At 37.2% G+C, this 18,348-nt stretch overlaps 1 protein-coding gene across 4 annotated transcripts in view; it reads left to right on the top strand.

Annotated features, from left to right (window-relative positions):
* Positions 1–18,348, top strand: part of ADAMTS3 (ADAM metallopeptidase with thrombospondin type 1 motif 3) — a 291,950-nt gene that overhangs the window by 220,100 nt on the left and 53,502 nt on the right. For all 4 annotated transcript variants that reach the window (XM_024115432.3, XM_024115433.3, XM_028491897.1 and 1 more), the window contains one exon: positions 2,541–2,740. In XM_024115432.3, the coding sequence (XP_023971200.1) occupies positions 2,541–2,740 (200 nt within the window). The remainder of the gene's footprint in view (positions 1–2,540; positions 2,741–18,348) is intronic.

Raw genomic sequence — 18,348 nt, 5'->3', positions numbered from 1 at the left:
AACTAGAACAAAAAAATTTCACAATTTGTATGGAAACACAAAAGACCCCGGATAGCCAAAGCAATCTTGAGAAAGAAAAACGGAGCTGGAGGAATCAGGCTCCCTAACTTCAGACTATACTATAAAGCTACAGTAATCAAGACAGTATGACACTGGCACAAAAACAAAACAATAGGTCAGTGGAACAGGGTAGAAAGCCCAGAGATAAACCCATGCACATATGGTCACCTTATTTTTGATAAAGGAGGCAAGAATATAGAGTGGAGAAAAGACAGCCTCTTCAATAAGTGGTGCTGGGAAAACTGGACAGCTACATGTAAAAGAAAGAAATTAGCACACTCCCTAACACCATACACAAGGATAAACTCAAAATGGATTAAAGACCTAAACGTAAGAAGTATTCTTGATTGAATGAAAGCAATGGTTGAAAGAAAAAGACGTCCTTCTTTCTTCTCAGGTTCCTCATGCAATGAAAAAATAGATTCTCTTACAAAAAAAACACCTATTTAAGGAGGGATGCAAAGGCCAAACCAAAGGTTTTTAGAGCAAGATGAACTGTCCTTCTGAAATAAGTGTCCAGCCTTCTTCATTCATGCATCAGACTTAATGACATGATGACATTGCTAGTATATTTCCATTGGATACTGCCACTGACAGTTCTGCCCAAAAGAGCCATTTTTAGAACTGGGAGCTCACGTATGAATTTCCTATTTGTACGCTAGCTATCACAACCTTTCACATTCTCAAGTGTGTGAAGAGACTGAGGTTGAATAGTAAAGCTGTTTGCAGGTGTAGTCTCTTGCCCTCAGTGTGGATTTACAGCTCTTAAAAACAACTGTTGAGGAAAGCTTTCTGTTTGATGTGGATGGTGGTGAGAGTTATTTACTTATTGTAGAGCCAATGTGATTCCCTGATGAGCAGAAAAATCCCAGTTAATGATCTAGCATTTGGGCTTGGGTCAAAGTAAATTACAGTATAGCTTTCAAACCTGAGCAGTCATATTCAGAAGCTGTGCCCATACTTGTAGGGGAGGGTGCTGGTGTTTCTCTATATTTTTTAAAAGTGGAAAGGGTATGAGTGAGGTCTGTACTTCTACTACTTCTAGTCCCATGTGGCTAGGGCTTAGTCATCAATCTTCTTGACCAAGAGAGACATTGCTTTTTCCCCCTCAACTTTACTAACACCACAAAGATGGAGAGGGAAATGCCTATTCATTAATGTCAGACATTGCTTCAAATGGCTTACAGGCCTCAGTACAACACTAAATAAGCCTCCATATAAAGCATGAGTCAGAATTGGTTCTGTCAAACTTGTTTTCAGATATGTGATTGTTTTAGTCATCAAGTCAGTATGTAAAATAAAATCCTTTCCAGGTTTTATATATTTGAAATGGGAATGAGTATTCTTTCAGTTCTATACCTGCAGTTTTGATTAATATCTTTTATTTTAGTATTCAAATAACATATTTTAGTTTTTAATTCACCAAAGCATTTTCTTCACCAAAACTATGGTAATCTGAATCTGGGTAATTAGATAATCTAGATAACTAGAACCTGAGAATGCCTCTCACTCTCTTCCTCAACAGGTAGATAGATAGACAGATAGGTAGATAGATAGATAGATAGACAGATAGATAGATAGATAGATAGATAGATAGCAAGCAGGTTGATAGACAGATACATAGATGATCTAGAGATAAGCATGTACATGTATATCTGTATATCTCTCTCTGTGTATCTATGTATATGTGTACCTGCTTGGAAAGTAAAAATAATTAAATTCCTTCCACAGCATAAAATAGTTTATACTTTTATATTCTTCTGTTATAGGTAATTTTCTGACTGATTTTTTACTTTGGTATCTCACGGATTCAGATACACAGCTGTCGAAATGGCCTGCTATCCAGTTGATGGCCAGTACAAATGTGGAAGACCTATACTGTCTGCCTAGCGGCATTCACTAGAAAACCACACTCATAAGAAATAAAGTAATATATGGTCACTGATATTTATACCACTAAATGCTGTTTGTTGTGTTGCCATGCTATAATTTGATTTTTAAGTTAAGGCTACTTGAAAAAGAAGCAGTTTAGATTTATGTGATACAAATTCCACACTCCATAATTAAAGTAACTTAACCACTGTAAACTTACCAGTCTGTGAACTTTAAATTTATAGTCTCTGTTTATTTAATAGCTACTTAGCCCACGTATGTTCTGCACCCTTTGGCTCTGCACTGAGGATACAGCTGGAGGAAGACTAAATACTCTGTTCCTCCTGGAACAGTCGGTCTGGCTGGTGGCACTGCTTCTATGCAGTAATATTATTTTGCCCTCAGTGTTGCTGTTCTGTGTTGAATTTATAGGAGGTTTATCTGAACACGTGCATGTGCACATTATTTAAGGAATAAACTGAAAAGCTACATCTTGGTGACCATGGATGATAATTATAGGCCCCCAAGAAAAATCTTTTTTTGTAAGAAGTTACTAGAAGGCTCAGTGAGGAAACTGAAATGCCTGGGTTCCTTTTGTTTCTTAATAGAACCGGATCTGGAAGGCCTTGATGATCTAGGTACTGTTTACAGCAGCGTTGACCAGCAGCTGAATGAAGCCATGAGGCGACGCAGACACGCGGGAGAAAACGATTACAACATCGAGGTGCTGCTGGGAGTGGATGACTCTGTGGTCCGTTTCCATGGCAAAGAGCACGTCCAAAACTACCTCCTCACCCTGATGAACATTGTGAGTAGTGACTCCTTTTTGAGGTTTTTTTGATCTTTTAATTCACTTCCCCTGTTTTGCTAGAGTCTTTTGGAAACCTCTGTGACGTCTCCCGTGACGGCACCCCACATCCAAAATGTGTCCATAACTGCATTCAATTCAAATATTGATCTACATATTTAACATACAAGATAGTTCTTTCCAGCATCATTTTGCATCCCAGGATGATGAGGAATTATTTAGGCCTGCTAACTCTGTGTGGATGCTTGTTGTTAGAGCTTTTGAATAGAGTAATGTTTTTCAACATTACAATTGAAGGTAATATGTGTACAAAGCACAGTCAGCTCTTGGCACAGTGCTGCCCTGGAAGTTATAAAGGACACTCTTAAAATTTATTCTTTATGTCTTCTTTATTAGCCTTACTCTTGTCCAGAAGAAATTTAGTCAGTATCCTCAAACTGGTGTTCTTTTTTCCTTGTGAACTGGCAGAGAGCAGTTGAGGAGAAATAATATATAACTCATCTACTTCTAAAAGATAATTGAGATTGTAGTATACTCTATTTTATATGTTTTATTTTCTAGAATTGTAAAATACATATTATATTGATCTGGCAAATTTAGTACCTAAGCCTATTCTCTCTTTCAGCTTTTGACTTTTAATGTAATTCTTTGGTTATTTTACCTTCATTTTTTCCATGCTTAAAATTAGATTTCCAACAATTATACTGGAGAAGAAAAATTATTAGTTTTACTTATCATGAGTTTATTCATCCTAATACTGAAGCCAATATGTTAAAAATATATTTTGTTCATTGAGATGCCAATGTATAAAATTCTATATATACCATGTCTCTGTGAAATGGAAAATGAGTATAGAAACTCAGACACATTTTTATTTGTTCATTGGCACTAATTCCCATCATGAAGACTGATTATCACACAGAAAACAAATTCCTGTGGAGATGCTGTTTTTACTTGCATTATGCATTGTGCCCCTGGGCTGCTTTTTCCTACCACTAGAGAGGCAGTCAATCAGGATAGACCTAGACCCTAAGGGGTGCTCAGACCTACAGGAGGCTCTTGGAGTAATGCAACAGAGACTCAATATGGTCCTTGGCCTCACAGTACTTATAATTTTGTCAAGGATAAAAAAAGATGCAAAAAAATGCAAAGGTTGAGTGATAAAAGGCATGCTATTGTTAAGGTATTATCGGGAGGCACTGCATTATAAATTCTTCAAGACTTTAGAGGGAGCAACAGTCATCAAGTTGTGAAGTGTTGAGAGTATTAAATTGGGACTTAGAGGAGGCAAAGGCGTTACCTCTAGCTCTGTTCCTGGTTGACTTCGTGACCTTAGATAGTCATGTCCCTTCCTGGGGTTTAGTTTCTGTATTCATAAAATTGAAAGACTGTACAAGATGTTCACTAATTCTCTAATTCATTAGGAAGCTGGAGGTTAAATTGGGTCTTTAGGGCTTTGTTTTCGGGGTTTTTTCATTTGTTTTCTTTAGTTTTTTAAAGGGCACGTGGAATTGTAAAGGTTTTCTAGGTAGACTCCATTGACAAGAAAGTAGAAATGAAGATAGTATATTCACCAGACAGTAAGCTTAGGTGTCAAGGAATAAAGTGCTGCAGTTTTGGTTTTATAACCATCGAAAAAGGGCTTTTGTTTTTAATACCATTAAATAGGTAAAGTAATAGGCTGAGTCTCTGGCTCAAATACTAGAAATTATTCTAAAGCTAATTGAGCATCAGAGAATGGAACTGGAAAAGAGAAAATAATTTTTCAGACTTAATAAGTTCATTGCATCTGAAGTAATTAATGTAGGTAGAGGTCTTGAGGAGATAATAATAACAGTCCCCCCTTCCCTTCCCCAGTTTAGAGCCAGCTGAAAGGTAGACATGGTGAACAGACAGGTGGAGAATAAATAGTTTTATTATTTATTAGAGCTGAATTGCCCATGACTTAAATTTATAGCCACAAAGATTTTTCTTATTCTAAATCAGTGATTCTCAGTGGAGAGCACTTTGTCCCAGCCCCTTCCATGAGGGACATTTGGCAATGTTTGCAGACATTTTTGGTTGTCATAACTGGGAAGGGATGCTACTGCCACTAGTAGGAGACGCCAGGGATGCTGCTAAACCACCTTCAACACAAGGGCAGCCCTACACAATAAAGGAATATGAATTATACAGTCTAAAACATCAACAGTGCTAAGGTTTAGAAACCTTGTTCTAAATTAGACAATCTTACTCACAACCCCCCATCTCTATCTGACTAGATAATTTCAGGTTTCCTTTATAGGACAGGTAGAGAGCTTTAAGCATGACAGATAGAAGACTGAATCTCTTTCTTTCCTCCCCGCCTCCCCCCCCATTGCCCTATGGTAGACTGTTAGATCTACAACACTGAGATGAGCATGCCTTATCTCAAATTTATCAATTAAATAAGAGTTGAAGGCATGAAGAAAACCAATAATGATATTCTAATGAAACTACCTCACGGAAATTTGAAGCCAGGAGAATTGGGTTTTTTCCCTAACGGTGTTGGAATAATTATTAACTCCTATGCTAGCCATTTTATGACTTCCTATGGTTATCTAAAATCATGACTCACCAAACTCAAGCCCTACACAAACACAGAGGCTTTCTTTTTGTTTGTTTGTTTTTGGTTTTTTTTGCGGTACACGAGCCTCTTACTGGTGCGGCCTCTCCCGTTGCGGAGCACAGGCTCCGGACGTGCAGGCCCAGCGGCCATGGCTCACGGGCCCAGCCGCTCCGCGGCATGTGGGATCTTCCCGGACCGGGGCGCGAACCCGGTTCCCCTGCATTGGCAGGCAGACTGTCAACCACTGCGCCACCAGGGAAGCCCACAGAGGCTTTCTTTACATGCCACATAGGTTCAGACAGAAGCTGTATAAGAAATTTACAGCAAAAAGTGTATTTCCTTGCACTGATATGGGGAGAAACGTGTCCCTATGGTAGAGGAAAAGCACAGTTTCCGTTAGTCTCTTTTGGTACCTTTACCTTAGTTAACTAGTCAGCAAATACGCTCTTCTTTTAGTTTACCTGGTAGTCAAATATAGTCTCCATATCAAAACCTAGGTGATATTTACCACATAGTTCCTGAACCAAGGGAGTACTTGGAGATCCCAGTGATTTGCTTCATGGTTGTCTCTTTAATTTAAACCGAACTCCTTTTCAAAGGGATGCTCGTATTTTATTTCATACTTTCTTATCTTGAAAAGAGTTCTTAAATTATTAAATGTTAAACATATATTTAGTGAAAGAATGGATAAATGAACAAATGAGTGTAAATAACAGAGGTAGATTATGAACAATCTTGAGAGGCAGAAACTTTGAACTTGATATAAGAGGATATAAATGACAAATGAAGGCCTTAATCAGCTTAACAATATAATGAAAGCAGTGTTTAGGAAGTAAATTAGCATTTATTGGGTGTCTATATTTTTTTCAAGTATATTGCAAAATGGGAATTATTATTACCTTTTTTTTCTAGAGGAAACAGAGGCTTTAAAATGTCAATAAAATTGAGGTAAATTTTTAAAATTATTTGAAGTTTGTAAAAGAGTCTCAGGTAATGATAATGTGGTGATGGTAACCATCAGAAGAAGACAGGGTGGAGCTTCTGTGTTGGTGAACACATCACAGTGCTGGGAGGGTGCAAGCCTGGAAAGAGCATGGAAGCTCTGTACCCCTCCCCCAAAACCTCGCCTTGTGCATCTCTTCCATTTGTCTGTTCCTGAGCTGCGTCCTTTATTTTAAACACCTATAAATGTGTAGGAGGCGGCAGACTGTAGAGGAAAGGCAAGACAGTCTTGGGTCTAAGCCTGCCCAAGGTGAGAGGCCTTGTAGGTACAAGTAGCAACTTCTCAATGCCTCGGTTTCCTCACCAGTGAGATGGGGATAGCAGTCCTATGCTCACAGGAGAGTTCTAAAGAAGAAAGGAGAGTGTGAACATAGCATGTCTAGAACTGAGAAGGTGCTTAGCAGGTGGCCAGTTATTTGCTCAACTGTTGTGGGAGATCTAAACAAGGAACACAGCCTCCCACCCGCATTTGATGCCCCTGATTTTCCCAGACTCTCAGGGCAGAAAACACCAAGGGATTTTCTCAGGGTGATGTATGGAGCCTGGGATGGAGCCCCATCTCAGCCCCCAATCTCATGAACCCTGTTCTCTTTTGCCACTGATGAGCCTGGATCAGAATCTGGAGAGAAAGGGATGCAGACCTCACTGAGCTGGTTTCATTGTCAAGAATAACCTGGAGAGGGGGGCAGGCACAAAGCCTTGCTCCCTTCCTGGGACCATTTTCTCCAAAAAGTAAGAGTCTTACACTGCTGGAGGAGGTGCAACAAAGCCTGTTGTGTCCAGGGAATAGACAAAGACCCGTTGCATCTAGGGGAAGAGTACAAGAAAAAAACTCTACCCCAGTGTTTAGGGCAGAAACAGGTCTTGGGGGAAAGCAGCTGCCATGCTGTGAGAACACTCAAGCATCTCTGTGGAGAGGCTCATGTGAAGAAAAACTGCTACCTCTGGCCAACAGCCAGCATCACTTTGCCATCTGTACAGGTAAGCCACCTTAAAGGTGAAATCCAAGATGTGAAAACAACCTAATTGTCAAGCCATGGATGAATGAATAAAGAAAATGAGGTTTATACACAAAATAGAATATTATTCCTCCTTAAAGAGAAGAAAATCCTGCTACTGGCAACAACGTGGATGGACTTGGAGGCCATTATGCTAAATGAATAAGCCAGACACAAAAAGACAAATACTGCATAATCTCACTTATATGTGGAATCTAAAATATTCAGGCTTATAGAAGCAGAGACTAGAATGATAATTGCCAGGAAGCAGAGGGAGTAGGAAGATGAGGAGGAGATGGTCACAGAGTACGAAGTTTCAATTACACAAAACAAGTTCTGGAGATCTACTATGTAGCCTAGTGCCTATAGCTTACAATACTATATTTTATACTTATAATTTTCTAGGAGGGTAGATACTATGTTAGGTGTTCTTACCACAAAAAAATTCATTAATAATAAAGGAGCAGGAGGAAACTTTGGGAGGTGATGGATATGTCTACAGTCTTGATGGTGATGTTAGTTTTGTGGGTGTGTATTTATTCCCAAACTCATTGAGTTATATACATTAAATATGTACAGCTTTTTACATGTCAATCATACCTCAATAAAGTGGCTTTAAAAAATAATAAAATGAAAAACAAAAGTGGAATCCTTATATCTTTTGACCCCAGTCAAGCCTTCAGTTGAACAGCCCCAGCTGACATCTGACTTTGACTTCATGAGAAAAAGCAAGCTAGAATCACCCAGCCAAGTTTTGCTTCCAAATTCCTGACCCATGGAAACTGTGAGAGAATAAATTATTGCCTCTGCTTTAACAAGGTAGAAGGAGGAGGAGGTAGGGTTATTGGGAGGTGAAGCTTGTTTAGAAAATTCGTTATATTTAATTTTAACTCAGATTAATCATAGTTTAAGTGTAACCAAGGAAAACACTTAAAACACAGTATATTATATGTCACGAGTAATGTTAAATAGCTTTGGTTTATCTGCTATTTTAGATTAACCATACTAGTTGCCACCTCTTTGACACAAATATGTTTTGTTTTAGGGCCATATTGCCTAGTGATAGTGGTGACTGTGCATATGAATGTGGTAAAGTTCCATAGGTGACTTTTTGTGCGAATCTGGGGATTTGAACACTGGAAAGACAGCTCACTAAATTAGCACTTTCCTCTGGGGGCTTAAGGGTCAAGTGAACAAGTCTGAACAGGCCCCAGATGATTTTGATATGACTCCTTAAGAGGGGAGAGATGCCCTCCACCCATCCCGCAGCTCCTTTGCAAAAGAATCAGTGAAGGCGAGAATTGTCTGTTGCCTTCCATCTCCTTTTATTTTTAACCCTTCCTTTTTGTAGATCTCGAAATTTCTTCCAGACTCATCTATAAAGAAAAAATAAACAGATATGAATATATTTTAAAAGAGCATGACTAACGCCCATTCTTAGATTATTGAGAAGCTTTTTATATTTCAAATAAAAGATATGTGATATATAGTAAGTCTTTTTTAGGATCTCGTGTCGTATCTTGTTATACTGAGAGATTTTTGTTTTACTATTTTGTAACATTGCTGACTTGCTGGGAAAGTGGTTCTCAGCTGTGGAGCATGCCTCCTTCTACAAATGTTGATCCATTGCCTACTATGGGCAAGGCCTACCTTAGACGTAGGGTATAAATATCCCAATGAACACAATAGAAATTCTCTGCCGTCTTGGTGCTTGGACTAGGAGAAAAGTAATAGTCAAAAGAAGAAATAAATGTGTAATATTTGGTAGTAATAACTGCCAAGAAGAAATATAGATAAGAGTAAAGGGGTATTGTTGAGGAGAGAGAAGGAGGGACTACTTTGAATAGGAAGTTAGGGAAAGCATCTCTGACATATCATGTAGGCAGAGATACAGGCATTCTGTGAGGAAGAGAACCAGACAAAAAACTGAAGAAAGAGTGGTCTGGTCTGATGAATCATAAACTGTAAGAAAAAAGCTGCAGAATCAAGAAAAAGCTACCAAATCAGGAGTGTTTGGGATACAGACTTAAGAGTTATTGTTTTTCAAGCGTAATGGGTAATTTTGATGAACACCCCTAGTTAAAAATCACAGTAGGGCAATAAAGGACAAGAACTGAGAGGAGAGAATTGGGGGAAAATCTTTGACAGTAAAGAAATAGAAATGAAATTCCTTAGAATGAAAAATGTAAGTAATAAGACTATCCTGGAAATTTCCCCCAAATTTTGTTTTTCTTTGTATCTTGATAGCCAAACACTGTTGGCAGAAATTTGTTATCTGAGCTGCCGTGAAGCTCAGCTTACTTTACTCTGAGTATTCTAGGCTGGTAAGAACTTTTTCTCGAGCTGAATATAGTTTTCTTTTTAAAGTCTTTTGACTTGTTAATTACTAACTCAAGGACTTTATGCCCTTATACTATTTCTTTTTTATGAGATATGTCTTAACTGCTGCAGGGGAAAACATAAACCTTGCTGAGAGGAAAACCAGTGAAATGAAAGGAATAGGTACCAGGTCTTCTTTCTTAATTGATGGAAAAGAATGGTTCCTGGCAATATTCTGAAGGTAAAAGGAGGAAATGCCCTATAAAGTTTTAAAATGGTCTTGACTTACAATCATAAAAGGCGAGGTGGAAGGCTATTTAATGATCAAGAACAAAAGAAAGTAGAATTTCAAAGACTATTATACAAATTTTTCATCGCTGAAGTCTAATGTCCTATAACTCAAGCAAGATTCATGAAGCTCCTTCTAAGAAATCAGTTTAGTGTGATTTACTATAACAGAAGTCTCTTTTCTAATGTGTTTCTTTTCAGCCATTTGTTCTCTCTGCCAGAGGTCCTTTAGGTAAAAGTTACCATTGATATGTCCTAGCATAGAATCACACTTTAGAACTCAGGAGGAAACAACAGAGGTGATCCTCTCTAACATTTCCTTTTTGAAGATTATGGAGACTGAGGATAATTGTTAGGTTACTTACCTAGTGTCAAATACCTAGTTGCAGGGCCAGACTGGTTTTGTCTCTGGTTCCCATTTTAATTCCACGTCACTTCAACATTTATGTTAATAGTCATTAGTACACAGTTTTCAAAAATATATTTGAAGGACACTCTGTGATGAGAATTGAAGAACATATGTACTCATTAATGCTTCGGATGCGCCACTCAAAAAAATAGGCTATAGGGCTTCCCTGGTGGCGCAGTGGTTGAGAGTCTGCCTGCCGATGCAGGGGACACGGGTTCGTGCCCCGGTCCGGGAGAGGCCACAACAGTGAGAGGCCCGCGTACCGCAAAAAAAAAAAAAGTAGGCTATAATGTTAACTACTGTGTAACATCATAGTGACTTGCAGGAATGAAGAAAATACTGCTGACTTTTAATTTTCTGGCCTGGTTCATAATCATCACCTCAAACCTCAAAACTCCAACTAATCAAAATAATACAGCAGTCATAATGTATGTATTAGTAGATAAGAACAATGGTTTTGAATTTTTTTAGAGTCTTGGATTTATTTACGAATTTGAGGCAAAGCATGAAAATTGTACTTAAGGGGAAAATAATACTTACCATTTAAGAAAAACAAAGCCCACTTGAAACTCATCTAGGTTAAGAACCCTGTTGTAGACCCAAATTAAAGTAGCTCCCAATTGCCAAATCTGAGATAATATGAGCAAAAAAAAAAAATGATAATAATGAATTATAATACATACAACAAAAGAAAGTCTCTATATTTTAAACTTTTATTGGAGTATAATAACTTTACAATGTTGCATTAGTTTCTATTGTACAGCAAAGTGAATCAGCTGTATGTATACACATATCCCCTCTTTTCTGGATTTCCTTCCCATTTAGGTCACCACAGAGCACTGAGTAGAATTCCCTGTGCTGTACAGTAGGTTCTCATTAGTTATCTATTTTATACATAGTATCAATAGTGTATATAGGTCAATCCCAATCTCCCAGTTCATCCCACCACCACCCCTTTCCCCCTTGGTATCCATACGTTTGTTCTCTATGTCCATGTCTCTATTTCTGCTTTGTTAATAAGATCGTCTATACCAATTTTTTCAGATTCCACATATATGCGTTAATATACGATATTTCTTTTTCTTTTTCTGACTTACTTCACTCTGTATGACAGAGTCTAGGTCCATCCATGTCTCTACAAATGACCCAATTTCGTTACTTTTTATGGCTGAGTAATATTCCATTGTATATAGGTACCACATCTTCTTTTATCCATTCCTCTGTTGGTGGATATTTAGGTTGTTTCCATGTCCTGGCTATTGTAAACAGTGCTGCAATGAACATTGGGGTGCATGTGTCTTTTTGAATTATGGTTTTCTCTAAATGTAAGGCCAGACACTATAAAATTCTTAGAGGAAAACATAGGCAGAACACTCTTTGACATAAATCACAGCAAAATCTTTTTTGACACACCTCCTAGAGTAAGGAGAATAAAAACAAAAATAAACAAATGGGACCTAATGAAACTTAAAAGCTTTTGCACAGCAAAGGAAACCATAAACAAGAGGAAAAGACAGCCCTCATAATGGGAGAAAATATTTGCAAATGAAGCAATGGACAAAGGATTTATCTCCAAAATATACAAACAGCTCATGTAGCTCAATATCAAAAAAACAAACAACCCAATCCAAAAATGGGCAGAAGCGCTAAATAGACATTTCTCCAGAGAAGACATACAGATGGCCAACAGATGCAAGAAAAAATGCTCAACATCACTCATTATTAGAGAAATGCAAATCAACACTACAATGAGGTATCACCTTAACACCAGTCAGAATGGCCATCATCACAAAATCTGCAAACAGTAAATGCTGGAGAGGGTGTGGAGAAAAGGGAACCCTCTTGCACTGTTGGTGGGAATGTAAATTGATACAGCCGCTATGGGGAACAGTATGGTGGTTCCTTAAAAAACTAACAATAGAACTACCGTGTGACCCAGCAGTCCCACTCCTGGGCATATACACACAAGAAATTCTTGTGAATTAATACTGATGCAAATAAATAACTATGTAAATTATTGCCTAATATAATATAATAATTGACTAAGTAAATGGGGGACATTTCTTCCCTATAGTAGAACTCCAGCTAATAAATATAGCAGAAATGATAGAAATTTTAAAAATTGCTAATTGCCAAACACTACAGTAATAATTTTTGCAGAGAAGTACCATCAACGAATGACAAAATTAGTGGACGAAAATATAATGAGAAATTGGATATATACATAGTCTCAAAGTATCTCCTCACAAAGGACTTATTAATCACAAAGGGAAAATGAGTAACTACATTTGTGAAACCTGGCAGACAGCATCTTATCCACAGGGTCAAAGTTAATCTTAACCCTAATGAGTCACATTAACATCCTGTGCTCTAGAGGGCACAATATCACTTCTGTGCTATTATAGGTCATAACAGAATTTAATCATGAGAAGCCATCAGAATAACTCAAATTGAGGGGCATTCTACAAACTAACTGACCAGTACTCTTCAAAACTCTCAGGGTCATGAAAGAAAAACTGAGGAACTGTCCCAGATTCAGGAAGACTAAGAAGATATGGCAACCGAATGTCATAGATTGGATCATGGACCAAATAAAGGATATTAGTGGGACAATTGACAAAATTTTAAGTGGGTCTTTAGATTAGTTAATTGTATCACATTAATATTAATTTTCTGGATTTGTACTGTATACTGTGATTTTGATAAATGTTAGCATTTGAAGAGCCTGGGTGAAGGGTATGTGGAAATTCTTTGTTCTATATTTTCACCCTTTTTTGTAAGTCAAATTATTTCAGAATGAAATTAAAGATAAAATTAAATGCATTAAAAGAAGCCCTTATTTGATTTTTCCCTTGTTTCATTTACTGTGTTTTTAACTCTTAAAGGTTATAATATAAAATGATATTTTTGGGAGACTTCAATTATGGGTAGAGATAGGTTGTCAGAGAGAGTGATTTGTGTGTTTTTGCTAACCACAACATGAGAAAATATGCAATGAATATGTGATATAATAGTAAATAAAATCAATATTGAAATATTGAAAACCATTACTCTTAAACATCAACTTTCATTAAAGCATAAGTGACATATAATATGTATTTTAAGTGTACCAGTTTGATGAAGTTTTATTAAAAATTATATTTTTTTGTTTCAGCCTAGTTTTCTTCCAGATACCTTTAGAGTTGAGAGCAAACAAATTGAGTCTTGACTGTCTGTCGTTCCTTTTCTCAGTAAACGACTCTCTTAGGCATCCAGTTACTCAAACCAGAAACCTAATATGATAGAGATGCTTTTCCCCCTTGGGGATGCACTTTACTAGGGGAAATTAGGTTTGTAAATTAGTATGTATAAAGCAATCTAGAAAGTGCTAATTGACTGAAAGAAAGTATAGATTCTGTGCTATGGAGGAAGAATATTAGAGATGTCTTTGAAGTAGAGGAATGAGGAAGGATATGAGGAAGAAGTATGCTTGAACTAGGCCTTGAATGTTAGTTAGAAGTTAGGTCTTTGAAGATGAATGACAGGGAATTCCAGACAGAGAAAATAGTTGAATATTCAAAGCTCCAGAAAGATGCATAGTATATACTTGAATTTGGGTACATATAGGTTGCATGAAGGAAATTAATGCAAAATAAGAAAATGAAGATAGATAGATAGCAATTACAGAACTTCGCAGAGAGGTTTCTCTTCTTTGTTTAGTTCTGTTTAAAAACTAGTTATTGAGCCAATAGTAGGTGGATATTTACTATGTTTAAGACATTGGGAAAATATAAAGAAATTCTTGGCAGGTTAAGACCATGAAGCACAGAGTTCAGTAAAGGTGATGAAATGAAGACCGCTCTTCTAAATGTTAGTTTGATTTGAAGGAAATACAAGCTGGTGCTAGAGGATCATGCCATTTTGCTGTTGTTGTTGCTGGAACTGGTTAGTTTTTTACCAAATTATTGAGTGAAAGTCAATTAAAAGGACATAAAAGACATATGTTCCATCTACTCTAATCCTTTTGGAAGCTAGAATTTCTGTCAGCCACTACAACACCTAACTAGTATTTACCATCATTTGTCTTGACTCTGGGAATCATTGGCACTTTTCTTTCTTCACATATTCACTTTTACACATTTTGGTGATGAAGGTTGAAGTCATCACTATCTTATTGTTATCCTTTGTTTGTCTCTTGGAATGCTTTCCTTTTTAATATATCCATTTATGATAGGATAAAGGAAAGGTTAGAGAAGTATTAAGATTCCAAGATTGACTAAAATTTAACCCACCTAACTTGCTTCCAAAAGCAATCCAAAAAGTAGATCCTGTGTTGGTTTTCACAGTTGTTAATAAATTGGCATCAGAATTCGAAATCCACATATATTGGGACTACTGGGCAAAATATCACATGAATATAATTTGTGTAAAAGTGAATCTATTCATTAAACATTTATTGAACCATCAGTACATGATCCCTGCCCTCAAGAAGCTTATAATATAAAAGAAAAACCAAGAATCATGGGATTTCCCATTTGGAAGAACCATAAAAAGCATATTATTATAATCCCTTCACTTTATAGATGACGAAATAACAGCACAAGTATTCTATACTGTTTCGGTTACAGCGTTTATTGTTCGGCAGAAGAAATAAGATACGTTGGCTTCAGAAAACCTCATCTTTTCACAATTTCTTTTGTGTTCAGAACCAAGGCAATGGGTAATAGGTACCCTGGCATTTAAAATCCACCTTCATGCCTTTGTTCTTTGGTCTCTCCAAAATAACTTCTTCCCATTGTTCCTTCCTCCCCCTGCATCCCCATTTTTCTTTTCTGGTAATATTGCATTTATCAAGATCAGGATCAAATATCAACTCCTGTGAACCTTAAACAAATTATCCCCTCCTTATTATAAAATGTGTGAATTCCCTGGCATCAGCTCTCTGATAGGTTGTTTTCTCCTTGGGTGCATTTACTACACATTATTAAGCTTCATATTTACAATGTCTAAAACACTGTCTGCCACATTGCCACATCCAATAAAATTTTAACTGGCTTAGTATTTTAACAAATATTTTAATGCTGTATACCAAGCATTTAGTTGGGAACACAAAAGACAGAACACATATTCAGATTACAGATTGGTGGGGAAATCAAATAAACACATCAAAGATTGTGATAAGAGCTATGCAGGGAACGAACAGTTTGCTTGGAAAGGGAATAACAGGGCTAACGGGTGATAGGGATTATACATAGACAAGATGGTCAAGAAAGCCACTGTGGCTCGAGTCCAGTGTACAAGGAGTCAGGTGCAGCTTGAAGAAGAGGGCAAGCACCTTTCAGGTCATGGGAGGAGATTGAATTCAATTTTAAGCAAATTCATGGAAAGCCATTGAAAGCTTCTTTCTGTGTTGTAAAGAATAGATGGCAGCGATCTAGGGACAATGAGGACAGATCAATTAGAAATCAACTGTAGATGTCTAGGCAAGAGAAGATGGTTTACTGGACAATGGTGATTGCAATAATAAGGGAGTACTGATAGTAAAATCAATAGAATTTGTCAGTGGATCAAATAGGGGGCTGAAGGAAAGGGAGGAATCCACCATGATTTACACTTTTCTGGTTTGAATACTGCTGGATGATGGTGCCATTCATGTAGATGGGGTGGTCTATGAAAAAAAATAGATTGTGTAGAATCAAAGTTAATGATGAAATCTTTGAAGATGTTTGAAATTATCTAGTTTCAGGTCTAGATTCAAAAGAATGATTTAATGTTGTTAAGGATGGAGACTTATACTACCACCAACTAAATTTTAGCCTTTGCTCTGTGCCTGGTCCTGTGCTAAATACTCCACAAGAATTATAGAAAATTCTTCAACTATGAAATATGTTCATTTTCAGTCCTAGTTTGTAAATTAAGAGATTTAGAGAGTTTAGGTGACCTTTCCAGAGTCAGACAGCTAATAGGTGGCACAGCCAAGACTTGAGCCAGTACAGATAGATCTTTCTGCCTTCAGAATCCAGTGCTCTTCCTCCCTAAGATTCACTACCTCTTGTTACAAAATCGAGGCATTTTGTATATCCATTGCCAAATAAAACTCTGATGTCTTTCCTTTACTCATTCCTGTGTCTTGTTAGAATACCATTCAAGTCATTGAAGTTGAGAATTCAGTTACTTGTCTGGTTGAATTGAATCAGCTAGCAATCTAGTTTAAGATTCTCCCTAACAGGGTGATAAAGCAGATTCTGCACTTAAGGGTGTGGGTTGTTTTCTTTCAATGTGCCAGATATTCCCTGTCACCAACACTTTGCTGTGGCAGGTATCCTTGTCATTTGCTAAGATCTATGAAGTGATCTGGGTCTGTTGTGCCCTGCAGAGAATTGAGTCAATGCTTTAATCTCAGGATTTACCAAAAGAAAAGAAAACAATTCATTTAAAAGGATGGCTCCCAGTATGAAAAAAAATCTTGTAATTACAAGTACTCATTGATAATTAGAAGAGAATTCAATTTTTTCATATACTGAAATTGGCCATCTGTGATGGACAATGAACTAGTAACTCACAGATGTGTTTTCTGGACATGGCAAGCTTCCCTACTTAATACTCTTACAAGAAAATTCATACTCTGTGGAAGTACTCTAGTGCTAACAGAACATTAATGGGCTTATTCAAGGGTTAGCAAATAAATGTGGTTATTGGTTACTTAGTGATGATTCGGTCTCTACACTGCTTTTAATTTCTTAACTAATGTTTCTGAAAATGCTGCATGTGAGTGCAAGGCAGATTTATCTGGGGAGTATACATGTTCAGGCAACTTGAGCAAATCACATACCAGTTTTCTATTTTGGGTTATTATCTTTAATTATCTTTAATCCATTTTTTTACAATTGAATTCACATCAGTCCTCTACACATTTATTCACCTAGCGTACATACCCTCCCATAGGCCAAGTCCTGTTAGATTCTAGGGAGGCAAAAATTAATAAAATTTAGCTCCTTTTCACAAGAAGCTAATTCTAGCAGTGAAATAAAGTCAAGAAATAATAATTAAAAGTGTTAGTTTCTTCAAAAGATTCAGCCACAAAGTACTGTGTAAACATTAATTGAAAAGAAAGGGATGTGGTTTGGCAAATAATGCCACTGGCAAATGAAATCTTCATAGAGGATGCGCCACCTGAGTTGGACTTTAAAAACTGAAGTGGCATTTCCCAGCTACAAAAAGAGAAGATGGGTTTTGGAAGATGGGGAACAGATTTTAAAAGGATTCTAAAAGTGGTAGCTCATAATGCCTTTGGAGCCACTGGAGGTGTGTCTGTAGGTGAAATTGAAGAGTATTTAGGGGAGATGGCAGATGAGGCTGGGTAGAGCATCTGGGGCTACCTTTAGAAAAATGTAGATGCCATTCCAAGGAGTTTAAATTTCACCTTGCTAATGATGAGGGTTAATGGTTTTAAAGAAGATTAGTCTGTGTTTGAAAAAGAGAATTCTGGATGAATTTGACTGATTTGGAGGAAGAGACTCTGTTAGACACTGTGCTATAAACATAGACACATAGTATCTAAGTGCCAGAATTAGGGGACAAACCATAGTTCATCTGGCTGCAAACTCCTTATGGTTTATACTACCCCTCCCTGCCTCAACAAATTGCCTTAATGTCTCCAATGTGGATTGAATGCACCAGGTCACAGAGACACTTTGGAGTAATCACGCATCAGTTCAGCTGCCCCTTAGATAAACATGTACGCCTTCCCTGGAATATCCTGGACCTGTCATTCTGGAACACAATCCCTGCATCACAGGTTAAATTAATATGACATGATATCCACACAGTGTTGCTGCTTCAGAGGGCCCTTTGATTTTTTTTTTTTAGATTTATTTATTTTATCAAAAAAAATTTTTAACATCTTTATTGGAGTATAATTGCTTTACAGTGGTGTGTTAGTTTCTGCTTTATAACAAAGTGAATCAGTTATACATATACATATGTCCCCATATCTCTTCCCTCTTGTGTCTCCCTCCCTCCCACC

Source organism: Physeter macrocephalus, chromosome 7, assembly GCF_002837175.3.
Source record: "Physeter macrocephalus isolate SW-GA chromosome 7, ASM283717v5, whole genome shotgun sequence".
NCBI classification, from domain to species: domain Eukaryota; kingdom Metazoa; phylum Chordata; class Mammalia; order Artiodactyla; family Physeteridae; genus Physeter; species Physeter macrocephalus.
This window is presented reverse-complemented; position numbering and strand designations above follow the sequence as displayed.